Here is a 27,949-nt window from a genome sequence, read left to right as displayed (position 1 = left end):
GAGTGGTGCAGTTTTATTTGAACAAAAACCAGTGTCGATATTTTTAATTAAGTCTACCTTACACTAAATGCATGTACATTTGTAAGAAGATACCTAGTTGTAAAGAAGGTGCAGGATAATATGTACAATCATAGTTAAGTTAAAAAAATTCACATTTTATATAGATTTACTTGACAGTCCTATGCTTTAATTGTATATAAATGGTAACCAAAAGAGGTAACAAAAAACCCTCGCCAAATCACAAGAAAATTCAGCTGGAGGACTGCACTCATTTCTCAAACAAACAAGTTCACAGAATTTTTATTTGTCCTAAATCAAGTTCTGGATATAATTTTTGAATTATTAGAATGAAGATGTTCAATGAGTATACTGACATTTTTGTTTTTATCAAAATGGCAATGGTGCCATTTCCTTCCATAAAAATCTGTATTTTATGCTGTAGTCTGGTCTTCAGTTTTTACAAATCAGAATAATTACACAGGATGTTTTTTAATACATGGTAAAAGTTATCAAACAGCAAAAGACATTTTGAAGCTTTTCAGTCCACTTTCACAACACTGTAAATCTTACTTACAAACCAGAAGCAGGCAAAAAATCCAATAGTCCCTAAAATGAGAAAGTGACAAAGGTTAGTTTCTTTTACAGTTTACTATGAGAAATCTAACAAGTACTTCCGAGCAGGACAGAATACAACACTGTAATCCAGCTAACTATCCAGAATAACAGCACTTCTTCAATTTAACGACACACATTTATCCCGCTATTTATTTAGAGCAGAGATGACTTTTAGGACCAGGCTGCTGACGTCCATTTAAACCACTGAACATGATGCCACCACCACCAGCAGACACACAGGCACTGGGTAACACACTGACTTTTACACACACACAAAGTCAGCCCCTACCTGGGTTTTTGAGTCTATGATACTTCCCTGCCACCCGTGAATTTTCACACGTAATAAAGCCTTGGAAAAATTCACCTGGCCCAGTTTTATATTCATCGTGCTCTATTTATACTTAAGAATGGGGAACTTCTTCCTCTGTGTATCCTGTTACCTCCTCTTGCTAAAACAATGCTCTGAGTGCCACAGCAGTTGGGAGCAAGCAGCAAGTGAAACTATCAGGGACAAACCAAAAAACTAATGAACAAGCCTGTGGCTTTCACCTACAGTGAAAACCTACATTATTATGGGATAAGTGCAAGGACATCATCTATCACATTTACTTTTAAATTATTTTAAGAACTTCATATGCAAAGAGACAGAGACCCAGTCAATTTATTTAGTCTTCAGCCCCTAAGGACAGTGATGCACTGTTCCTCCCACCTTCACCCAGGGATGAACTGCCACAGAGATGGAAAGCCTTAAAAGCTAAAAAAAAAAAAGAAGGTCTGACTTCCAGGTGAATTCCCTCCCAAGGACACAGCCTCATGCCAGCCCTGGGATAGCCCTTACCAGCTACACTGCAGGCAATTGCGAGATCATGCACTCAGCTCCTCCAGTTTTACATTCACCCTTTTCTGTCTGCACAGATCACGCTTAACGGCAGCTCCAGGTTTTTCTCGCCATTTAATTGTGACTGCTTCACTAACTAGATGGTTATTTTTTAAGCATCTGTGGTTTTTACATCAGTTACATTTCTTTCAGACCACATCCACACATTTCCCAAGTGAGAGATCCATCTTGAAAAGCTTATTATCTACATGCCAACTCTTACATTCTTCGTGCTACCATGTATATTTGCAGTTAAAGGCTTTCTGATAGCCTACTATTATATGGCACAGATTACCCTTTCCCCCCAAGTTTGCAGTTATCATCCTCTGAAACAGTAAGAGACAGCAGATTTATGGCTGTTGATAGGAGATCAGGCAGCAACCACAGAAGGAATACAATTCCTTTGTAGGCTTGACATCACTAAGGCTTCACAGTTCATGGTCAATTCTCACTCCTTCCTACTGTGTCAAATACTCCAATATCAGCATTGTTACCCTAAGCCTTACTCTCATGATTTTTTCCTAATAATGGTTCTCAGCATCTGCTTTCTAATTGTTTTTATAATATAGCCCACTCAAAGCTTTTTATGGTTTTGAAAGCCGTTTCTTCAAAATGTTGAACAGATAACTAGGATCTTGCTTTTATTGTCTCTTTCAAAACACATTCAAACTGAAACCCAAGTTTTGAAGCACTGTCAACAAGGAGTCACCTCTGCAGCTCACAGCTTCTCTGACAGACATCAATGAACCAACATGACAGAAGACAGATACCCAAAGGTGTTTTTGTTAAAGCTGTTAAAAAATTCAAACACTAAATACTTAAACCTCTCCCCCAACGACAACAAAGACAGCAACAAAAGCCCAAACAAACAAACAATCCCACAAAAAACCAAAAACCTCACAAGCAAATAAATACAAAGACCCCACTGGTTGAAAGAGTTGAGACCTCTAAAATTATTTTCTGCTTGGTCTAAACTCCTTTCCATTGCAAAGTTTTCAGCTTTCAGATGCACATTTCTGTGAAATGACCCAGCACCAAGCCTGACACCAATTCCTCTAATGAGCCTATAAAATCTGTTTGTTTGGTTTAATCCAATATAACAAATTAGTTTCTTGGCTAATGTTTATTTTAACCAATCCCAAGCACTCACCAGTTTAAATCGAATGAAAAAGCACTTGGTGGCCTGCAATGAAGAACTTACTGTTGAGGGGTAGACCTTTATTTTTCCCTAAGTGGGTGACCTGCACATTTTAAAATTCTGCCCTTCCAAATAATCCCTGCCACTCTAGGAAACTGATGCTATCTCAGTGCACAACAGCCTGCTGTACATCACTGATTGTTTTAGATAGGTACTGCTAAAAGATCTTTTGCAGGTGCTATTTAAAATTCAGGAACACAGTTGTGAAGATGTCTCAAGCAGTTGTTCTAGCCAGGACGCCAGATATGACCAAAAATCCATTTACACTTAGTATAAAACACCTCAGCTGTATTTTGTTCTTTTTGTCCTCAGGTTTATAGACTGCTGAATACTCTACAACACACACGATAAAACTTCCTGATACACAGAAAGATGACGTTACACACAGAAAGCCGCCATCTGACGAGGCAAGGGAGAGGCATTGGTAAACGTAGTTTAAATTCAAAATTAAAACCAAGGATTATTGCACAGAATAATGTCAAAATGCATTAAGCAGACTCTTCTGCTCTACTCGTCCCTTCCAGCTTTATTGTTTAATGAAGAAAAAAGAATTCAAAGCACGAGCAGATTGTAAGAAAGCAAACAGAAAAGCACTCTGCACTTCGCTGATACTTCTTATGTACCTTAAAAGCTCTCTGTATCATACTGGTTTCAATCACCACTCAGTGGTGGGTGCTTCAGAATCTCGGATTCTAAACACAATCTACCCAGAAGATCAAAACTCAATTTTGAAAATGGCATTAACTCACAAGTGAAAATGATGTTCAAAAATAGAGGTCACTGTAAAGCAACATGCTTTGACTATGTTCAGCATTTTTTTCGTCTCCTAGAATAAAATGCATGTAATCATGTAGCCATCCACATTCGCCCACACTTATTATTCCTTGAAAGATTAGCTGCACTTTGTACATTGAAACAAAACTGTGTGGTTTGGGTGTGCACACTAATTATCAGATTTCAGCGGTCAGATTGTACTATTGTCATTGTTGCCATACAAGCACTCAGTTCCTATTTACTTATTCACTATGATCTCTTCTGTAATGCCCAGGGTAACACAACACGCTGCCACCGAGCAGGCATTAACACTGCTCTGTATACTTCTGTCACAGTTGCTGAGATTTAACAGGCAAGAAGAGAGAAAATCAAAATACCTAGTGCTAACTTAAGTGGAACAGATGAAGGTCCCGTTTTGGGAACTCTATTAATGCAAACTGTGTGTAAAATTACATTAGCAAACTCCCTCACCTCCAGATACTCATGAGGGACTGAACCCTTATTTCCAAAGCAAGGGCTACTAAGGAATATTTTACAAAACAAAGCAAAATGAGGTGTCTTTTGCTTGCACCATCTGTCTAGAATAACTTGGATTTCAGGCCCAAAAATCTATCAAACTAAATATGGAAAAAAAAATGTATCACAACATTTTACATTATCAAGGGTTTATTACACATTCCATGTCTCTGTTATACCCATTACCTTCCTAGTGACTAGCTGTTCTATTAAATGTTAAAAAAAAAAAGGGGTCCATGTAGTAGCTTTCCTGATGAACTACAAATGCAGCATAGCCAGCACTATTGTGGGTTCACTTCAAAATAAAAGGAAAAGAAGACACTGCAGCACAGTTTATTATTGTACTTCTGGGGCCTCACTGGTCTCCACATCAAGAACTCCAGGATCAGCACATCTGAAGCTTTTAATGCCATTTCAGCTGCTGCCATGACAATTTCAATTATCATTTCATATATAAAAGGGATATTTTTAATTCTATCAATTTGCATCTTGTAAGTGAAATTGGAATTGGCAGGATAGCAACTAACCTATGCTAAAATCCAGACACACATTAACATATTGCTTTAGTTTAAAAGTAATTAAAACATTTTTGACTATAGTTAGAGGGTTGGGTTTTTTTTCTTTTAATATAGATAGATATATATTATAGAAGACATCTGGAGCTTGTCTGTTTCACCAGGATTTAAGCAGGGTTTAAACTGGCAATATGCCAACTTCTATGTTTGCCTTCTAATAATTAAAAAATAGAATAATTAAATCTTCCCCTTGTTTTCCCCCCCACTTCTTTTAAAAACTTTTTCTGGTTTTCTTTTGAAGAGACACATATCTAAATAACAAATAAAAACCTATCAGTAAGTGCCAGTTAATGTTATTAGATACAATTTCTACAGAGTAACTGCTTTGTTCAAACACACAGTAATTTTCTTCAGTGTTTATCATGAACAGGGCTTTTTCTTCCTCATGTCAACCAGTACTGGAAAATATAAAGATGAAAGAGATCCTTCTCACTGCTGCACTGACTTGGGCTGATGCTTAGACTTACCTTCATTACCTGTTTTAGCCACTCTTTTTAACTGCATTTAACTGAGTTAAGTGATGCATTTCATGAAGTGAACACAAAGTGATTACAACAGGTTTCAACAACCAGTCAGAAGAAGTAACAGTATAAACCATCATGACATCCACAGCAAAATCCTCCATCACAAATCTTTGGCTGTTCATAAAACCAGCCTTTGTAGTCACTCCAATCATATATGAACTAGCATTTTCTCTAGTTCTGACATTGCTGGACTTCATGCCAAGCAGTGATACCTGAAAGATCTGACTTCATGTGTTAAACCTACATAAACAACAGCAGCAGTACGATGAACACCAAGATAAAATGCTCCTGGCTATTTTTAAGGGCCAGTACCCTTCAAGAGCTTCTAATTTCCTCTAACACATGGTAAATCTGGCACAGATTTCTCATCAAATCAACCTCGAAATTACAGTTTCAGTCAAGTGATTATGAATGTTAGAGTGAGTAATTCTGTAGAAGACACTTAGTCTGCACGAGTAACAGCAGAGGAGTTGGACAATTAGAACTGGAGAGCCCTATTTCAAATATGTTCATCCAGTTAAGGTGCATTCCTGTCATTAAGAAGTGGTGCTTAGTGAGCAACTGAGGCCACCTCTAACAATACTAAAGCTCTCTCTTTGCAAACTCCACTTCTTCCCCAGCACCAGCCTCCTTCACTTGCTTAGAGTAAAAGCTGAAAACATTATTTATCCCCCATACGTAGAGCGCAATTATCTTTAACTATGCAACTTCTAGACCCAATTATGAAATCCAGAATCAAGTTAACACTCCGTATCAAAGTGAACAAGGATGGCCCTTTGAAAAATATAATGGTTTGAACTCATTGCTAATATAATATTCAATAAAGGAAAATTAATTATGCTATAAATAAATGTAATTTCAAGTTAGGAAAAAACCAAAGAGTACCTTCCTGTGATGTGTGGTGTCACAAACCATAAAAGTAACACCGCCTAAAGAGTCACAGATTGTATCTAATGGTTCAGAGAGTCTAAATTTCACCTAATGCTTCTTATTTCAAAAGCAGACCCGCCCTGCATTCGTTTTAGATTGAACACTGTACTTACCTGTGAAAAGGAAAAAAATCAAGACCATGATCATTGTGTACCCAAAGTATAAAATGGTGCTGGCAGTTCCTGTTATCTGGAGTTTGGAGAAGAAGTAATGAACTGCATAGATAAAGAGATAAACTGCTGTGAAGCTGCTGGTCAAGAACGACCTCCACCACCAGTGATAATCCTGAAAGAAACAATAAACCAGTCATCAAGAGTCACCAAGCAGAAAACAAAATATAAATAAGCTGGTTAAAAAATAACATCTTCTGAAACACATTTGATTCTGCAAAATTTAGCTCAAAAAAAGAAACATTCCAGCATAGCACCTAGGTACTTCTTTTTCCTCCAAGTCAGCTGATTGCTTCCACTGTGAACATGAAATTATTCTAAGGCCAAGCCTGCTTATTTTTGCTTATCTGCTGCCAGTGGTGGATTTTGAAGCAAAAGGCACATCTCAGAGGAGCAGCTAAGACAGGCACATCAAGGCTGATGGCGCAATCCATTCAGTGTCCATCACTTCACAGCATATGTGGATACCTCACCTCTATTTCTAACACCTCCCAGCTACAAGGGGCGTCTACACCAAACCAGTAAGTTTTACCTCTGCACACAGATGGAAGTAGCACAGCAAAACTGTAGCTTCTGAACACGTAATTAGAAGAATTATAAAAACTAGGAACAGGAATCCGAACATGTAATACATCTGATGAGACCTAAAATTAAAAACAAAGGAAAACAAGAGTCTCATTTTTTGGTTGAATTTCTGAGTTAACGGAGTGTCACATTGCCAGATGCTAAGTTTACGAAAACCCCCAAAAAATCCAAACAAGAAACCCAAAAAATCCACACCATTGGAGTAACTTTTTATGAATTTGTAATAAAGTTTTCTTAATCTGAATATACTCTGTAAATACACATTTATTTAAGGTAACACCATATAAAAACCTAGCACCTTCAGGACAATATTTTCCACTGAACAACAGTGTATTGACATTTCATGTTTCACACAGTGAAAGCTGTGAAAGACTGCACTGGTTTAATTTTTCATGCACCTGCTTGATTAGGTTTTGACAAGATTTAGAAGTAGCGTGGATAGTTCCTAGAGAGCAGAGTTTTTGTTTTGCAGAACAGGGAATCCCAAGATCTTGACCCAATTCTGATCTAATAACTGAACCTGCTAGATGGAATCAGTTTCATAAATCATAATGTAGTTATGAGTGGATTAGGCTCTACCTAACCACAACATTATGAAACCACACTTGTGCTGTTTGAACCAGGAAGATAAAACATGGCAACAGGATTCTAACGTCACACTTTGCAGTTGTCATTAAGAAGAATGAATTTCATAAGGTCTAAGCACAGAAGTAAATATATAAATTCCAGAAATTCCCCAAGAAATCTGCACGATGATCAAAAACTTCTCGAACTGGACTATTCCTTATACGAATTGGTTCAGGATGTCCAAACTCACTGTGTGTATTATCAAACCAGAGGAAAAAAAAAAAAACAGTGACACTCACCAAATGCTATTCAGAATGAAAAAAAGCTGAATAAAAATACAGCCAAAGGGCAAGATGCCGCCCATGATGATACCAGGCAGTGGCTTTGTGAAAAAGGACTGCTCCGGGATTTGGCGGGGAATCTGGTTTGTACGCACGGGATGTTCAATAGGCTGCAAAGAGAAACAACATAAATGAAAGATAAATTGTTACACCATAAATAACCTTACTTTCCCCAAATATTAGCATCTAAAGATTTGATAAACATAATTGGATTTTCATTCATAAGCCATCACAGGTTTTAAAATAAAAAAAACCCACAGATTTGATGCCCATCATTAGGAGAAAGCACATGTGCTTTAGACATTCCAACTATTGGCTAGTAAGCAAGTCAGAACATGAAGGAAATAAATCTGTTCAGTCCTTAATTAAAATTTAAAAAATCCAACACCACCACCTTTTTCTTAATTGTCTGGCATTACCTCAAACTACTGAAGTACAAACTGAAGCCCTTCTGAAGTAGTACTTCAGAAAGGAAACTACTGAGGTTATTGCTGAAGCAATAAAAGCAAGCAAGACCTCCAAGAGCACTACGAAATTCTGATTCTACTTAATGGACAGGAAAAAGAAGTTAGTGTGACATTACAAGCATATACTTGCTTTCAAAATCATGACCAAGTGAAACATCATTTTACAATCATAGGGCCATAGATGTCTCAATTTGACCAGTTCTTGTATATTTAGAGATTCAGTGGCTCAGCTACAGAGGACAGGTGTATTTCAGAGCCCTACCTTCTCTTTGAAGCCGAAATAGGCACCAACAAAGGTTAGCGGGACTGAAATTCCAAACCACATAGCCAGGATAGCAACCAAAGTGCCAAAAGGGATGGCAGCTGAGGATCCTTTCACCCACAGAATGAGATTCATAATGAAGAAATCAGCAAAAACAATCCTGAAAGATCAGAAAAGATATTAAAATATTCAGGAAAAGGATATAGGTATCAGTTAGTATTAAAAAACATTAATCAGCTAAAAGTCTGCATAAGAAAAACGTAGCTTCCAGCAATTTTCCAATTCCCAAACAGTCCTAATTCCTTTCACCAACAGTGCAGTTAAAAATGCCTGCACCAACCAATGCTTGTAATACAGGTATCTGTGGCAAAGCCAGTATTTAAATAGACTCTGCACACAAACCCAAAAAGTACTACAAACATTCCACTGCAAAAATCTATTGAAAAATGGAAAAATATAAAATAAATAAAACCCTCTGAACCACCTTTCCCATTATGACCAGACATATTTCCTCTATTTAGATCCTTTGTACTTAGTTAAATCCTTCTGAATAAATACAGTGATATCCAAATCTCTTATTTAGAAAGCCACATGTCACCCTCACAACAAGTGCATGCGCTGCTGCAGGTTGTGTCACAAGCGGAAAGGGGGGATTAAATTCGAAGATGCACCACAGAAAATTGAGCCTCAGGAAGGGCCCCTGCAAAGCACATCATTGTCTGGGTTTTGTAAAAAAAGGTGTTCCTGAGGCAGAATTTAAACTGCCCTGAAGTGAACATGCATCCTCCACTGTAATTTAAAAAGGAAGGAGGGAGGATTAAAGCAATAGACAGCCTCCTTTTTTCCTAGGAAAGGTCTGACACTTGCCAAAACAGTTTGGGGGAACAGACTTGTTCAATAAGCACACCCAAGCGACCCCTGCTGTAAGCATCTTGTTGAACAAAAAACAAAAATCAAATCCATTTTAGAAGTCTTGCTAATCTTTATCATCCAGCCAAGCTCATAGCACAGACCCCACTTACCCCCTCCAAAGTTAGAAAAAAATACTGTAAATAGGAACTTCCATCAGTCTACTGAGACTAAAAAGACCTTGGGCTGTTTATGATATTATGCAAATTCACTGAACTAGCATACTGTAATCAGGACATCTGTTCCTATTCTACCAGCCCCAGTCATTTCAATTCCTCTGTGAAACTCAATTTATTTGGGAGCTTAGATAATCAGCACAATATTTTTTCCATCGATACGTATTTTCTTCTCTCTCCTGATAATATCTAAAGGACAGCAGGAAGATTGAAGCACATGTTGTTTAGAAGTAAGATTTCTCAGAGAAATACTACACTAGGCAGTTACCAAATACATCACCTTTCATTTGATCAAATTCTACTTTACTTGGAACCAAGCCATGTTTTATTCATTCTGGGCTTTTTGGGGGCAAGAAATACCTTAGGAAATTTATAATCTTTGCCTCCACTTTTGCCAAGGACATTTGCCAAGGGATAACTTCACATACCCAAAGCTGAAACCAAGAAACTGGACATTACCTACATTTATGTATGAAGACGACAGCCAGAATTACCTGGAACATGCCAAGTGCTCTGGTACCAGACTGGAATTACCCCACCACTGTGCCTAATGTTCTGGTGCAGTGACTCTCAAAGGCTGTGACACTACCTTGCAAGAGTTGTATCATTCCTCCTACCCCCATAGCTGACTACAAAACAAGATGCTAAGAACCTGTGTTCTAGAGTACCAGGCTCCAGCTCCTCAGTTCTCCTTTCTTCACACTCACACACAGACAGTACACAAAGGGAACAGCAGTTTGGAGAACCATAAACCAAATCACATAAACAAGCTTCATAACAATTCATTTTTTTTTTTCCCCAACTCCTTCCCACCTCAGATTCATTTATACTTTAGAATAAAGGAAAGAATGAGGAGAAACAATACGAACCCAGGGCAAAGCAGAGCTGTAAGCAAGACGTTTGTCTTCCACTTCTCACCTCTGAACGCTGAGGGGAAAAAGTAAAACCAATTTCAAGTTCAAGACTTTTTCTGTTTTACAGAATGGCAGCAAGAAGCAGATTTGCTGTCTGAGAGACCAACTCCCATCTGAGATTTATACCCAGCAATTCTGAATTTAAATATATGTCACATTAAATAAATGCACATACTTACTCTTGTACATTCTGGCAGACACATAACCAGCTGGAGTTCCCAGCAAGACCCACAGTACAACTGCACAGGTCATCAAAGCACCACGGTTGGCAGGGGAAAGAAAACCAAGACAAGCCAGGACTGGAGAGACAAAAAGAATTAATTATTTGTGGACAGGTGTCAAAATACCCCTGTAACAAATCAGTGTGAAGGTTTATCCCTTTCACTAACAGACATTTAAGTGAAGACTTTGTGCATAAGCTCCCATCTCTCCCCATCACGTGACCAGAGCTCTAATGGCACTGTTCCATTCAAAAACATTCTTTCCACCTCATCTCTTAAGAAGAAAATTTCTCAAAGCCAGAAGGCTGAAAAGTGAAATGCCACCATCCACCATGATGGACATTTTACTCAAGAACAGGTGATCCTGAAAATTAGCCTCTTTAATTAAAGAAGGCTGCCTAAGTGTGAACTAACTGTAGAGACCAGCCTACAGATATTTGCAGAAAAGGAGTTTGTCAGTCATCTCCAGTGGAAAGTTGGTTTTAAAGAGAAAAAGGAACTTTCTATGCTACACTGGTTGCACTGGAAACTATCGTAGTTAAGTAAGATAGAGAGATGTGACCAACACTGAAAGACAAGCCTATCACGAAAATTCTACTAATCATACAGCAACACATAATAAATAGAAAAAACGCAGCTGCTCTATGAAAGATCAAAAAAATCTGAATCAAACTTGGAGAGCAAAATTTGAAAGATTCTTCTTGTGTAGTAAGTATCAGGGTAGCTTCTAAATCTATTATATAGTGAGAAAGGGAATGGTCATAAACTTTACAGATAACAGATAATGAAACACAATCTTGTGACAGATGACATCATCACATGCATTTATAGCTATTTGAGGTAGGCTCTCATTATCTCAATGTTGTGTCAGTTTCATTTCATTGGTGTGCACTCTGGCTCTTATTTCTGCATGGCTGCACATTGTCATATCAAACATATTGGACGGAAAGTGTTCCCAGAACATTAAAGCTTTGATTACACGTCTTTGAACTTGCATTACTGGACCCTTGGATAATTTACAACATGACAAATTGTTTCTGTTTTTTTTTAAAGAAACTTGTAAGAAGGAAGTTTGATTTCTGTACTCATGAAGAATCTGAATTAGCCCAGATAGCACAATGTTTTCAATGACAACAGCATTGCTGAAGCTATCCAGACTAGTGTTATAAAACTGCATTAATATTTTATTTTACTAAAGGAAGGACTTAAAGGCTTCTGTCATTTGTTTAATAATATTGCATCTTTCTTATCACTGTTACAGGACAAACACATCACCTCCATGAAGTTACTTACATAAAGTAATAAATGTCATAATGAAAATTTGCGTTCCCTGGCCCAGAAAGACTGAGAGTAACATTCCCTTCCTTGGAGGTCTAAACACATCTCCATGAACCAGCTTCCAGCCAAATTCCTCTTGGGCATCCTCCTGTATAAAATCAACAAAGTCTTTAGCAAAGATACATAATGCAGTAGTGAATTAACACAAACAAGATGCAAAATACATATTTAAAGTTTGATTAACTTCCAGTTAAGATCCAAAGCCAGACTAATTGCATCTGATTCATCATTCATTGATTTTATAACCCCCTAATGGTTCAGTGAAAAAGGCAGGATTTATCAAGAAAATCCTCATTTCTTATAGCAAGCAAAAACCAAATGTAATTAGCCAAGCCACAGAACGTCGTTCTAAATTTAAACTAAAACAAAGCATTCCATTTAATTCAACTTCAATCTAGTTCAAGCATTTATCTTTTTCTGCTTCCATTTCAAAGCACATCAGTCTCAATGACAACACTGGGAAAGAATGAAGCTGTCTCTGTACTACAGAAGAAAGTTTACTCCCTGGAATCTTGAGGGACAAATACCAACACTCTGCCCCACTGCCAGAGGGGAGAAGATGGATGGCACGGGTAGGGGGGATCCTAAGGAACCACTGCTGAAGAACAAGGCTTTTCAATAAAGTCACTCAAAACAGACACTGCCCCTCACACAATAAACCAACCAAAACCAACACACACGACCACAAGACCACCCTCCTCCTCATAAAATTAAAAGCTACAGGTTTCATTCAACCCAGGAACACCGAGTTCAGTTCTAGTGCCTACCACTGGAATTACAGCATGCAAAAATGCAGGGTAAGAAAGAATGCAGATGACATGGCAAATGACACAGACCGTCTTAAATTGCAACAGATTATGTAACATTTATTTTTGCTGGGAGATTGTCTTTGACTTCCCCACGATACCTCTGCTTGCTAGAATTTATCTTGGTTTAAGAAAAATAAAGAGAAACCAAGTTTGGCAGACTGAGACCCCTGTACTGGCCTATGGCCCACACCGTTCATCTCAAAGCCCAATTTTTAATAAAACTCTTTCACTACAGGCCAATTAGTTGTGAGTCAAAGTATTTTTCAGACTTCTGTTTAAAAAATTCAGCAGTTTTTTATACTGCTAACCTTTAATGTTCAAGATAAGGATAAGAATTGCACAGCTAAACCAAGTAGCATGCTACACTTTCAAGTTTCAAAAAATATTTGAGGAAAATTAATCTGAATTTTTTTAGAAGTGTAGTAATCCTCATCTTATCCATTAATTTAGTTTAGTTTTCAAAACATTCTAACAAAGATTTAAGTCCCCTACACTCAAGTATTCATTACCAAAGAAATTTGGAAAAAAACAACTCTCACTGTTGGAAACACATTGACAGGAGTTTTCTTCAGGAATCCTCCCTTAGTCATAAGACCCTCAGAGTAATCTAATGATTTCTAAACACTTCATTACTGTTTGTCTCACTAAATCCACATCACACTAAAAGCCAGCTGGCATCAGCTGAACATTAAATGCACATATTAGGACCACACCCACTGGCTCCTGCATCGATTTCTTTTCAAGTGCAATCATCACCATCCCCTAAGTGTGAGATACTGATTTGCTTCACTGCAGATTCCTCAGCCCAGCTCCTCTTTTGCACAGATATTTCACAACCTTTTAAATAAGTTCCTTGAATTGAAACAGATCCTTAAGTCTCTCACACCTGGCAAGAAAATAAAAAGTGTGGTTTTCTGAAAGTCACACCTATCCCTGTTGTTATCCATAAAAACCAATCAAGCTTCTACAAGCCCTGCTCTTTATTACATTAAAAATTATCAACTAATAAAGACAACACAGCATACGATATTGAATATAATTTAATTGAGAGTCTCCCAGAAACAATCAATTAAAGGATGTGGGAAGATTTTTCAACTTAAATTACTGTCTGGATCTGTATTAACATAAAATATCCGATATCAAGACCACAAAGAAGAAGTATTTTCAGATGTTTTAGTTGTAATATGAAACATTTTTGTGCATTTTGAAGTATTTCTTTAACCAGATAGACAGCAACAACAGTGAAAATTCAAACCTATGTAGCATCTGACATTACTTCTCATGTTTGGGTTGCAGATATCACTTTTACCAACAAAGGGATTTGCATTTCAAATACAAGTTTGTTTATTATCAAAAAGTTTCTGTGAATCCCTCTACGTACTTCCAAAACCTGAAGCCTGTCCTTGCATATTACAAGTTCATCAAGTGATGCTAGAAAAGTAGTATTTTCACATCTGCCCATGTATTCCAGCAGTTAGAAAAGATGAAGTAGCAATACAGCTACTTTTAACCCCCAGAAACATTAGCATGTTTTAAATTCATCATAGTTACACATCTCTCCAGATGTACTCAAAACTAATTGACAGACATCACTATCACCAGAACAACGTGCTCATGTAAAAGCTGTAAATTTTACTCACAGAAGAGTCAATCTGGTTGTATCTTGCAATATCTTTATGAAGAGTCCTCAGGATGATCATAGCCACCATGCCAGATAAGAAGAGAACAATTACGAGGGAATTCATTATACTGTAAATAAAGAAAAAGTCAAACTTTCAATACAGTTATTCAGGTTTCAGGACACACACTCAGTTCACACCAAATGTGCAGCTCAAGTCTCATGAAACATCTTAGATATTCAGTCCTTTTAATGTTTTCCCACCCAGAGAAGAGAAACTGTTCTCAGTTGTGTACCTTTATGATTTCTTAGGAGACAGAAGGGAGAAGAACAGTATTTCATGAAACATTGCTAATTCTCAAAAGAGTTACATATTGCTTTTCTCTACTTTCCTCCTTATAAACCTCAGAAGTAACTTCCCTGGTGAAACAGCTACAGCTCTTAAAACACACTGTCCACGTAGATTTTGTATTTATCAACCAGTAAGATTACAAAATATTAAATGGCATGATGTCAGAGACCAATTTAATCAGATTAGCCTTTTCAGACACTTACACTGCAAAACATTAACACTTCAACACAAATTATGTGCTTACTTTTGCATGGTAAGGAGGGAAATAAAAAGGGCTTTTCACATACATCTTTTACTCATAAAAAAAGACCTGCTTTTTTACTGTAAGCAGCAGCTGAGTACAGACTACACAGACTACACATATGTACCTCTCACTTGTCAGTCAAAGCCAGACAGTGACAATAAGAACACTGCAGAGCAACGACGTCTCCAAAGTTCTCCAGAATGGAGGTGGTAGAGTAAAACCTGGAAGCTGCTTTCCCTTTGGACTTCAATGATGCAATCCTTTCACAAAATGCAACATGACAGTTGCTCCCAAGAGATGGAAACTTACTTCACATATGAAAACAAAGAAGTTTTCTTGCCTAAAAACGTGCAGACTTTGTTCTACCACAGCAGACATTTTATATATATTTAAATCCCTAGAAGCACTACTAAGAAATCTCTGCGCTCCCCAGCAAGACTTCACTCCCAAAAAAACGCAGATCTTACCTGAACCACTGGATGTTTGTATGAGGCATGGACTCCAAAATGTAGTCCCACCTGGAAGCCCACTTAATATTATTCTTTTCCTATAAAGATAGGAAACAGCAATTAATAGGAACATGTACAAGTTCATTGCAGTTTCCAAGAAGGAATAAGCACACCAAATCTTTCCCATAAACCTTCCAGTCAGCATTCATATCTAAGCTTGGTATCAACCCTGGATGTTAGACCTCCCTCTTGCATTAATTCATCTCTTAAGCCTCTAAAAGAGTATCTTGGTTATTGAAATCTCCTATTCACGTCTTCTACCTTCAGCTGAAGCTTCACTCACCTTTCCATGATTCAGGATGTAGCTGCCTGCAGATTCCAAATACAGGCTGAAAAATTATCATGCCATTACTACAAGTTTCTCTCAGTATAGCACACTGATCTTGAAACTTCAACTTTATCAAACATACTCCATAAGCATATTTCTAGTTTTCCCTGAACTCTTCTTTCTCATCGCATTCAATGCATTTAGCACAGGCTTCTTCGCTCTCTGCCATAACGCTGGCTGATACAGATAATTGCACTCTGAGTCATGGGAGACAACTTCCATTTCCAGATAATGCTGTGATGGATTTAAAAAGAGTTTCACCTTCAAAAGATGCTTTCATACTCTTCTGTCCCCCTTCTCTAAAAGCTTCATGTGAAAGCTGCACAAGTGAGAACTCTTTCTGACCCACAAGCCTTGTCCTTCACAGCTGGCCTCATGGGATATAGAGACCTGCTGTCCTGCTGCCAAATTCCATCCCCTGACTGGCATAATATTCTGCTGATTTTTTTTTCATGTATTTAACAGGTAGTAAGTTGGTACAGTTCATACTCAAAATTTAGATTGTATCACCAGTTTAGAATTTTTAAGTTCTGGATCAAGAATGTGACAATGAAGAACTGCACCAACACAACAAGGCGGCCAAAATTGCCCTAAGTTGTTGTTTGTCAGCCCAATCAGCAGGCGATTAGTAGTTCACAGCTACTTGACCCAGGGTTTCAGAAGTGTGGTGCTAAAGTTTGTTACATGTTTACATTTTTGTGCACCTGTGTACTAAACATTAGAGCCACGATGACGTATACTTTACACCTGCACAGAGCTACGTACCTTGCCTATTTCAACTAATTAAAGCAGACACCACAACTGTCTCACCAGAAATCAGCTGCTGAATTGGAAAGGACCACAAAACAGTTACACATTTTACTGCTTTAATGTATTCAGGCTGACTGAAACTAACGTTCTCCTATTTAAAAATACTTCTTGCTGATAAACATGTCCTTTTAAGTTATTCTGATACTACTAATAAAAAGTAAAACATATGAGGTATTATTTCAAATCAAGGCTAAGGGATAACAGAGAGAAAAAGCAGTTTTGAAGAGCCATCTGCTGGAAGCATCTAAACTCACAGCATCTGAGCTCTACCTGCTCCATGCTGGAGAAAGAGGGAGTAGGTACCCAAACACTCAGCACATTGCGTGACTAACCAGACAGAGTTCACATTGAAATTCTAAACTGCAGTTTACCATCAAGATTTAAACACAAATGTTAATGACAGAGCGCTCATTCATGTAGGAAAATTAAGAGAGTCTAAGGAGGATTGGGTGTCTCGAGGGAAAAGTAACAGGATATGGAGTCTTGCACCTCAAGGTCATTGGTTCAAATCAAATTCAATTTGGTAGGATGAAAGCTGTTACCCCGTGATGGCTGCCTGACTGCCTGGACAAAACAAGCTGGTGGTCTCAAGCCAAATCCTCCAAGATTGGCATCTGACATCAGAGAAACAACCACGCTTTCGGGACAGACTGGAACCAAGGGACCAAAGTTTGGAGTACCTTGAATCAAATTACTGTCACCCCCACAGAAGGCTCACTTTCCATGCTGGGGGGTAAACACCCATTTGCCAGAAAGCCTAATTTCCTCCTGTCTAAGTCATTACATGCTGAATAAAGCATTAGACTGTTGGTAATCATCACAGTATTAATTCTAAAAGATAAATGGCTGCCTACTCCAGAAAAACCCTTGTGAACAAAATAAAAGCAACACAAGAAAAAAAAAAAGGCTTTACAATATGTCCCCAAACATATAATACAAACTGTTCTTCAACATGAGACTCTCAGCACCCTGACTAAACTCTGAAAGCAGAGTTCACCTCAAGGAAGATAACACTTGCACTTATTCAATCTACTACCTTTCTATTAGTAATAAAATGGGGGGGGAGTGTGTTTATTTATACATTTCAAGTATCACTTAAACTACAGTGATGGAAAACCTACTGAGAATTTCAGAAAAATACTTCACGAAACCACTCTTATAGAATTTACACTGTTCTAATCCAGTTACAGTTATTATCAAATTATTCAATTCCTTTGATTTCATTCTTTTGGGAAATTATATATTCATGTAACAGACTCGATACTTACTTCAAATGTCACAGAGTAAGTGTAGATCAAATTCAGTTTATTGGTGAATTCTCCAGGAATCTCCATAGGTGGACCTTCACAACTTAAATTGTTTTCATCTGTATGTTTGTAGCTAATGGAGAAAAAAAATAATTTGCATATACCATCCCATGCAATTTGAGGTTATAGGTAAAATTGTTTGCTAAACGTGGGGGATGAGAACCACTGACCTCTCAAGGTCACGAGATGTGGTTCCACCCTATCCCCTTTTCTGCCATGATCAGAATGAATCCCAGTCCTAAGATAAAATGCTGGGCTGCCAAGTCTGGAGATCTTTACCTGGAAAGATGGTTTCAACACAAAATATCCCTTCTCTGCCATCATACCCCCCTTGCACATTTTAACAAGACTGCATTATTGGCAACTCAACCTCAGTGTGTGCTTGTCAGCCAGGAAGGCTGAGAATCTCTCAATCTCCCACAGCTTCTCACCTCTCAAGTTTCACAGGGAGAAGGGGGTTTATTTTATTTTGGTGGATTTGGGTTTAAAGTTCAAAAATGAAACACCTTCTCTGCAGTACCTGAGAAACACTGCAGCTATAGAAGCACAAAGGCTAAGAAACCTTAAGGTTTCCTTGAATTCACTCCTGTAAACCCCCTCTCACTGGAAAACAGCTTCCCTCTCATACCCCCTTGGGCAAGTTGTATTTACCCAATTTAGATTAACAATTCTACCATACCTTGTTATATGTCAACAACTAAGCCAAGCCACAAGATAACTTTCATGCAAGGTTAGGGTCCTTCAACCACAAATATTCTCCCATCAAGAGAACTTCAAGGTTGAAGTAAAGCACCAGGACAGAGAATGACAAAATTAAGGTTTTGTGCAACCTAATTGTGCCCCCTCGTGGTCTGCATTGCCAGGGGAAAGGCAAATGCTCATTTTTTCAAACACTCACAGAATCATAGAATGGTTTGGGTTGGAAAGGACCTCAAAGATCAGCTAGTTTCACCTCCCCATTTAGGATGCAACTGATAAAGCTTAAATAAAAAATGGAGAAGGTTGGTAGACTCTTCTTGCCACCACCTCAGAGCAGATGTAAATGGTCAAGAATAAACTTGTATAGTAATTATAATTCACTAAAAACACACAATACCATCACAATAGAAAAGACAAGTGAATCTGAGTCACACTGTACCACATGTCTGTATGACTGAGAAACTCTGGTAGCATAAGAGTGTACTTAACCTCAGTGGAAAAGAGAGAAGAGCTTAGCTAAAAAAAACCCAACCTACTTTGAAATTTTATAACTGGACTGCAGTTTTCAAATATAGGGAAGTATGAACTGTGCATGAACAGACTGACTGGAAGCCAAAGTAACTGCTTCAGTCTGTTCCTGATCTCTATGTTGTTTCATCTCCTTTCTGGTCAATGCAGAAACCAAGAAACTTCTGTTTAAGAAAATCAGTTAGTCTTCGTAGGAAATTAGTTGTCATCATCTGCTGTTCTGAATACCAGTATAAATTTGGTATTTCACCCATACCTCAGTATCCAAACTTACACAGGAAAAGGTACAACTGTACTGTACATAAAGACTGTACATTCATACAGAGCACATTTGGGAGACACATCACAGACATAACATGGGAAACTCTTATTCAGAGGATGCTTCTCAGTGTATCTGAAAACATGCGCACTCTGATGCAAACCAATCAAAACACGAACAAGACAATTATTTGTGGCGGGTTCTAAAGTCTGTATAAGCAGCTTTTTCATTGGGAGGGTCTTTGGGGAACATTTTAAAAACAAAGTTAAATGGCAGGTACAGTTGTGTGTCCTTGTAACTGCTGTTCCAGATATGAACAAGCATATGGGAGGTTTTACCAGAAGTCAGAATAACGACTTCCTCAGAACTTATTAACACCGAGTATCATCCCTAAGTTTGTAAGTGCTGTCAGGACTCCTGAGTACCAGAACCTGCTGCTTTAATGCACAGTTACCTTTGCGGCCTCAGTCTCGCCATCACCAGTCTTGCACCAGGCCAGTTCTCGTCCTTCCCGCTGTGGTACATGATTGTTATGTCAACGTGGTTGAAGAGGTAGAAAGTGTTCTTCTTGTTAAACTCTGACTACAAAACATTGTCAAGAGATTGAGAAACTTCTCCAACAGGAGAGGGCGCAAGCAGTCAAGAACTTTGAAATGAGACTGATGTCGGATGAGGGAAACACTCCAACATTAATATACCTGTACAAAATATTTGTATTTTTTTCTATATGTGATACTGAGTTATATAAATAAAAGCCCACACAAGAAATTATCACATCTGTGTTATTACTAAAAAAGCTGTCAAAGGTATAAGTAATTCAGATTCACCAACTCTAGACTTTCATTCCAGCTACCAAAGCTTACAAACCATGTTCTGCTTCAAAAAACTACCCTTCACCTTTAGCAGCTTTTCTACTTTGTCATCCCTATGCTTTCAGAATTTGGAAATATGAGATGATACCAGAGTCAATTAAGTTGACTTGGATTTTCTTCTCTCAACTCTGACACTGTTTAAAAAAAAAATTTAATTTGAATTAGGTGATCAGGATGACAGACTGCTAGTTGAGTTTCCAAGTAAAAAAATTCCTATATTTATTGTCTATATCAGCCATTTTCCAATTGACATACAAATTCCATTCTTTGCCCACTACCAGCAAAATATGAAAGTGTCTTGCATTAAACTTATCTGGATTCTCCTTCTTTCACTATGATCAAGATTCTCACTGGGAGAAGACTGGAATGATCCCCATGTCATTCTATAACCCCTCTGTATCCTCCATTTCCAAAGCAGCAGTTGAAGTAATAATGTAGCTCAGCAGCTGCATCACTGCAAGGATGAACTGCAACTGTGCATATTAACAGCCCCTTTCCTGGCCCCATTTTAGAGAGATAATTATGTCTGTGGGAACAGCTATTTGGGTATGCTTGTAAAAGTATAAATCCCAGAGGTGACAGTCATATCCATGGTGCTACCTTCTTATTTGCCCATGGGCCAGCCATCCCTCTGGCACCATGCCATGCAACATTCCCACTGGAATTAGAGTTAACAGACCAAAACTGACACTGGGTACACTGGCAGAGCCCTCCCACACCACTGCCAGCACACACAGTTTGCACAGCACTTCATGGATACCCTTTACAAGCTCCCTAAGCTCTCCCTAGGAAATTCAGTCATTGGTACCAATGTACAAAGGTCTCCCAGTAAAAATTTTAAAAAAAAATAAAATAAAAAAAAAAATCAACTTTTCATCCACGTTGCTGACTTTGCTTTCTGTGTAACAGACAGCTCCCAACACAACATACACCAGTATCAATTTAACATACACCTCACACACAAAATAGTGAAGTTAAACACCAAATTGGAACAGGTTATTCAATCCACAGATCACTTTCAAGAGCCTGGGGAGCCTGAGGAGCAATTGAGTTGGAAGGTGACTGTAGACAGAGTAAACTGAGCATGCACGATAAATGCAACACTTCAAAGAAGCGTCAGACCTGCTGCACTGCACACAAATGAACTGACTGCACTGCACACAAATGAACTGACTGCACTGCACACAAATGAACTGACTGCACTGCACACAAATGAACTGACTGCACTGCACACAAATGAACTGACTGCACTGCACACAAGCAGCAAGACGTGGCAGAGCAGAGTCATAGAGAGCTCCCTCCTCTCTGAGGAGCGTGGTCCCTTACTCCAGGAGAGATAAAACTGTATCACTATCATCTGTAACTGTACTAGTTCACCACAGAACTCCCAGGATGACTGACACATTTCCAATTGTTGTCAATGTAATTTTCCCTGTGGCAGCTGTGTTTATTATCTTCCAGCCATCTGGGAAAACCCTGACACATTTCACTTGTAAACTGTGCTAGATGTAACTTTTGCAACTAGAACACGGTGCTCATTTCTAGGTCTTCACTAGAAAGCTCCTGTCTGAAATTGATTGAAAGAAGGCCTTGCACACTAATATGACATGGACAAAGAATGAATAGGCACAAGGATGGATACACGTGAAATTTCAGAGGAAAACTACAATTTTCTAAGGCTTTTAAACATCCATACCAGTCATAAAACATAAATAGGTCAAAAGACCTAGATAAACATTTTATTTGGACAGTTGTATCAGAGAGACAGCACACAGCAGCAGCACTCAGCACTGTCAATGACCACATTCTGAACATGAACCACGTTTACTAACATACCTGTCCTTTCTCAGGAAAAAAAAAGCTTAAAAATAAAACCACAAATTAAGCCACATCTGCAATACTAACAAGAAAAGTTCCATCACTTACATTTATAACACAAGCATCTTTAACTCTACCATCTGGAGTAACAAAACATCCTATTGGAAATCCTGGATTACAGTATTTTTGTCCATCTTCCACATCATAGCACCACGTTACAGGCATGTTATCGATAATCCTAGACAGAAATCATCAAAGAACACGTCCTGAGAAAGGGATGCACCTGCTCTCACATTGACATTTCACATTCATGTAAGGCACAGTTTTCAGTAGTGCCCACAAGATGCACAGCGGAGGACAAGTATCACACAGAAGGAAGAAAGCAAGCACTTAGAACACAGATAACAATGTCAAAAAGCAGGAAGAAAAAAAAAATAAAATAACCTCAAGGACACATCTCGGCTTACCAGTGATGCTGATAATTCAACTGCATTCCTTTCTTCAAAAAAGCCAGTTTGCTTTTATCAGCACTGTTTCCTGGATCATATGACCTTGTACAAACCTTCTTGCATGTTTCTTGCTTTTTAAAAGTGAACTGTTAAAAAAGCACACAAAAAGAGTCATTCCAGTTTTGCTTCAAAAGTGTTTTAGAGTATTTTTTCAGCTAAAGCTGATTTATTTTTTTTTAGTTACTTCACTTCCTGACTATGAAAGTCACACACAATGCCTTTAACTTCAATGTCAAGATTTACATATATTCAGCAACAGCAATCCCCTTTTACATTGCTAAAAACCTCTTCAATAGCCCAGATAAACTACGTCTGGATAAACCCTGAGGACTGAAAATACAAAAATTAGTAGAAAAAGTATTGCTTATTTTCTTTTACCAGCTTGTTTTATTTTAGTAATTTCATCATCTGCTAAACCAGACTTTCCCTACTTCCTTCTTGAACATTTCATGTTAATTTTAGCTGTTTTTCCCCATGACTAAGTTAGTAGACAAGGCTGCCAAACATGCAAAAAGTTGCACAACATCTAAGCTTCAAGCACAGACACCACCTAACACAAACACGCTCGCATTTGCATCTCAACTTCTAAACCAGTTAGGATTTACCTGCTACCAAGCTAACATACTTCAAACACAACTGGAAATCGTAACGTTATCAAGGCCTAAGTGCTAACAAGGAACAGCATTTCCTAACTGCTGTAGAGTGCAGCCATTTCAAACAAGTAATTGCTATAATACTAATCTATTCTATAGGTATCCAGTCCAAATGATCTATCGTGCTACATATTTAAGATTCTTGTGACCAGCAGCCATAAGACTTAAAATTATATTATCTCAGAGAATCAAAGGAGACTTCTAGGAGCAGTTTACACAAGGGAGGGAGCATCACCTGCTTAGCGGACTGATGAAAAGATGTGACCAGGTCCCTAATGACTGAGCAGCAGCAGACTCAGAAACTGCTGCCTCTTTTTCCTCACAGGGATTTGGAGTATCTAGCAACACAAACACAGCCCAGTTTTCAGCTTCGCTGGCAAATCCCAGTCCCAACTGCACTTGAACAGTACACAGCTTTCAAACATTAAGAGCTGCTCTTTGACCACAGCTCCTCTATCGCTGTCCCAAGTTGATGGGAGAGCTTTTAAGAGATGCTACATTTGATCATTGTTAATGCAGGGCATAAGACAGAAAAATACCACATACTTATTCTACAAAATATTTGCATACATTTATTTTAGAGAAGATTTCAAGTGATATGCATCAATAATGAAAAATTTGATTTTAAGCAACAGATGGTGTGTCCAAGCAGGGAAAAGCTGCAAGTGAGTCCCTTGGCAACTTGGCTTCCCCTTCCTACTCTGGAAGTTGCACAATAGTGCTATCAAGTATACAAAACAGTTCCTGAATCACCACTTTACAGTCTCCAATATTACCATTAATAAACTAATGATTTCAGATCACATAACACACCACAATCCAGCTATTAAATAACTGCCTAAAATACAGTTTCTGGACTTCTCTACCATAGAGCAATAGGAAAGGAGAATGATTACTGGCTCAGTTGCCCAACTTTAATTAACCACCCCAAGATGCCTTTGGGCTGGGAGGAGTTTTGTTTTTATTACATAAACACTACAGAGCTTACATTAAAAATATAAACAAAAATAATCACACAGTCATCAGTCTTGAGATGTGCCTATGGATTACAGCTATCAAATTTAGACAGGATCAACTGCAAGGGATAAAATAACCTTATATGGAGATGATGCTATTCTCTCCCCAAACAGCACTTGTCCAAGATTTTCTGAGGGTCTTTTCTCTTCCTTATCTTGACAGAAGTCAAAACTGGAAAAAAAGCAGCAAAAGTTACTTTTATTTCTAACTGACATATAACTGTAAATATCAGCCTAATGCAAATCTTGAAGTTATGTCCCTAAAATAGCAGTTTTCATGACTGTTTTGATAGTTCATCCACTGGTAGTAAAAATCTGAGTGGCTTTGCAAAGAAATCTAGTACCTGTTTTAAGATCAATTTCAACCAAGAAATTTCATAGCTGAAGTAGCTTTAACAAGATGCATGATGTTCAGTCCACACACCCTTTTCAAATGACAATTTAAACAAACAACAGAGTGTTTCATATTGGTGGAAAAAAAAGAGGCTGTGCTATGGACTATTCATTTCTCTTGCAAAAAAAAAAAAAAGTTTCTGAAAAATGACACCCCTTTCAGAAAGGAGTCTTTACAACTGGTATTTAAAGTGAAACATGTTTCAAAGAAGGGAGATGCCTTCAGTATTGTGTAATTCAGTAATGTCATTCACAAATTCTTTTCAATTACATACAGCCTAAAACTGGTGAATATGGGAGACATATTTTCAGCATTTAAATTATGCCAAACATCTGGATTTCCATTAAACACAGGTAGCAGTAGGTTATGGGGAAACAAGACCAACAAATAAACCCACACTTACCTTTGGTGCATAAATACTTTCTTCAATAAGTGGTGCTAAATTCATAGGCTTTCCCAAAGTTTAATGCAAATAGAGACACTGTGGGCTTTTAAGCTAATCTCTGGTCTTGCACTGCACAGGGTAAGATCTACAACAACCTGCAAGCTTCTCTTTTCTGAGTGCCCAACAGCAAGACTTCAAATCATGTCTATCACTGCTTTGTAGCCCTATAAATATCTGCAAAAGCAGACAACAGTTTTCACAGAAAAGAATCAAAAGAAAAAAACAAACTAAAACAAAAAAACAACAAACCAAGAATTAGCTACAGAGCTTTTGTGTAAAACTGAAAACTAACAGTGGCTAGTCTCTGGGCTTCAGTCACCAGAAACAAAAAGCTCCTTAGATTTGCATAACAGGAAGAACTTTCAAATATATTAAACTGCCAACACTGAATCTTGTACTCAGCTCAAAAAAATGCACCAGTAAGAAGCCCTACAGCCTTGTTTTAACAATACCAGAGGATGGTCAGGTGGCACAGGTGTGGCCTCCGTCCCTCCCAGTCTCTTGTACTTCATTCCTGCCGCTGAGACCTGGATTTACTCTTCCATCCCTACAGCCAAAATATGGACACCTGCACGGTATCAGCAGCCGAGAACAGAAAACAGCCTTTCCAAACGCTCCTGGAAGCCTGTTGTAGTGTACTTACGCATCATACTCGTATGGCAGAACTGATTCAACCGAGTCCAGCCTGTTCACGAAGAGCTCAATTAGCGACTGAAACAGGAAAGGAGGAGAAAAAAGTATGAAAATACAGACTTCCAGAAACAAACGCGTGGCTGATACGAAACGCTTGGCTTAGTGGCAAGTGCTGCTGCTGTCCCACAGCGGAGTTACCCCTGGCTCCTGACAGGCCCCGGCCACGCCAGGAACAAGGAACCAAGGATTCTCCCGGGAAGTTCAGCGGGAGAAAGGGAACCGAGGAAATACGAGCTGGGGATGCCTGGCTTCCCGGAGCAAAGGTTGTCCCTGCGGGAGGACACCCGGGGCCGCAAGCAGCGGGCTGGGGGAACACCAGGCGGTCCCCTCTGGCTGCGGAAACCCCGAGCGGGTGCTGAGGGGGGACCGCCCGCGCCGGGCCCGCCCGGGAGGGCTCTCACCTTGCAGCTCTCGCTCTCCTCGCCCTCCTCGCAGAAGCTGACGGGCGCCAGCCCGGGCAGGTAGAAGGCGGCGCAGAGTGGCGCCACCGTCAAGAGCGCGGCAGCTAAGAGCCTCATCGTGCAGCCTGGAGGGGCCGAGGCACCATGAGGCGGCTGCAGCCCCGGGAAGCGCCAGGCGGAGGCGGCCCCAGACCAGCTGAAGGCGGGAGCGGCCGCGTCACGGCCGGGTCGGGGCCGCGGCGCCTGCGCGGTGAGGGCGAGAAGCGCCGGGCGCCATCTTGGGCAAGGGCAACCCGAGGTTCGGGGAGTGACGGGGCTTCAAACTGAGAGAGCGCTCGGTGAGGGGGATATCGGGGAGAAATTCCTGACAGTGGGAGTGGTGAGGCCCTGGCACAGGTTGCTCAGAGAGGCTGTGGATGTCCTATTCCTGGGAGTGTTCAAGGCCAGGTTGGACGGCACTCTGAGCATCCTGGTCTAGTGGAAGGTGTCCCTGCCTATGGCAGCGGGGTTGGAACAAGATGATCTTTAAAGTCCCATCCAACTCAAACCGTTTTAAGATTCTATGATACCAGAACTTCTTTTTAGGTTTTAGCCCCCATTATGGTATCACAGAATCAATTAGTTTGGAAAAGACCTCTGAGATCAAGTAAAAGCTGTGACCTTGTTGACTAGACCATATTACTAAGTGCCCCGTCCAATCTTTCCTTAAACACCTCCAGGGACGGTGACTCCCCCCCTTCCTGGGCAGCCCATTTCAATGTCAAATCACCCTTTTCTGTGAAGAAATTCTTCCTAATGTCCAACCTGAACATCCTCTGTTGCAGCTTGGGACTGTGTCCTCTCATCCTGTCACTTGTTTCCTGGGGAGAAGAGCCCAACCCCTGGCTACAACCTCCTTTCACGGAATTGTAGAGAATGAGTTAGAAGGACTTAAATTTGATTTTACCAGCTCAGAAATTAGGGGTGGAAATCCAAGATTTTGCGTAGCAACCTTGAGGAACTATATTTGATGATTTTTTGCTGCAGCTTGTGATGTTTGCAGCCACAGTGGGACGGTGCCCCATGGCTCCTTCATGCAGCGCAGCTAGAGCAGTGCCACAAATGTGATGCGAAGCTCCAGGCTCACCTGTTCAGGTGGCATTGGCAGGAGCAGCACTCTGGGGCAGCTGCGAAACCTGTCTGAGAAGCAGAGTAAGTGCAAGCAGTGGCTGCAAGCCCAGCTCCATGCTACCATGGCAAGACAGATACTGCTGTCTGAGACATTGTGGTAAAGGCATTGCTGTCGATACTGGGTAGCAAACACCTCCATCTTCCTCTCTATACTTCCCATTTAGGTGAACTGTTGCCACTCTAGTTTTCAACCTGTGACATTATATTTGTATTAGCCTGCAAAACCTCCATGTCCAACAATTTTAACCCATGTATCAATCAATAGTGAGGTGCCCTTACTGTGGACAGTTCCAGTTTAGAAATGGCTGAGAAAGTCAGTGCCAGAAACAATTATTTTGTGCTGCTCTCATCCACTCTAGTCTGAGTTTTCTCAGTTCTCCAGTTTTGCTGAATTTCTATAAATATCAACTGACAGTGCCTGCAAAATTGCTCCTTGTCACGAAAGTATTAAACTGATCTTTTCAGTTATTAGTTTTTGACTATATATCTCAAGGGAATTACATTTCTTTTTTATTCATTCTGACTGAGTCTTGTGTGATCAGATAATTTTTGTATT

General features: G+C 39.3%; 1 protein-coding gene across 1 annotated transcript; it reads right to left on the bottom strand.

The window, feature by feature from the left end:
- LOC114065687 (transmembrane 9 superfamily member 2-like) lies at nt 1-26,427 on the bottom strand. Its single transcript, XM_027899768.1, has 17 exons — nt 26,224-26,427; nt 25,773-25,840; nt 24,369-24,462; nt 22,580-22,707; nt 22,221-22,350; nt 19,877-20,004; nt 17,898-18,009; nt 15,450-15,529; nt 14,409-14,517; nt 11,915-12,047; nt 10,580-10,699; nt 10,356-10,413; nt 8,402-8,561; nt 7,631-7,782; nt 6,712-6,823; nt 6,123-6,294; nt 1-606 (listed from the first exon to the last, which is right to left on the bottom strand). Exons 1-17 carry the CDS (start codon nt 26,338-26,340, stop codon nt 539-541), a joined length of 1,941 nt encoding a protein of 646 aa, XP_027755569.1. The 5' UTR covers nt 26,341-26,427; the 3' UTR covers nt 1-538.
- Between the last annotated feature and the right edge of the window lie 1,522 nt (nt 26,428-27,949).

The sequence above is a fragment of the Empidonax traillii genome, unplaced genomic scaffold (genome assembly GCF_003031625.1).
Source record: "Empidonax traillii isolate 1590-97213 ecotype Southwest subspecies unplaced genomic scaffold, ASM303162v1 scaffold20:size5563877, whole genome shotgun sequence".
NCBI classification, from domain to species: domain Eukaryota; kingdom Metazoa; phylum Chordata; class Aves; order Passeriformes; family Tyrannidae; genus Empidonax; species Empidonax traillii.
Note: the sequence above shows the minus strand (reverse complement) of the source record. Positions and strands in the feature narration are given on the sequence as shown.

Coding starts and splice junctions, on each gene's coding strand:
- LOC114065687 (XM_027899768.1), bottom strand. CDS start 26,340: ATGAGGCTCTTAGCTGCCGCGCTCTTGACGGTGGCGCCACTCTGCGCC. Junction 24,463..25,772: donor CTGCCATACGAGTATGATGC/GTAAGTACACTA, acceptor CTTTTTTTCCAG/TTTTGACTTCTGTCAAGATA. Junction 7,783..8,401: donor ATTTCGGCTTCAAAGAGAAG/GTAGGGCTCTGA, acceptor TTCTCTTTGCAG/CCTATTGAACATCCCGTGCG.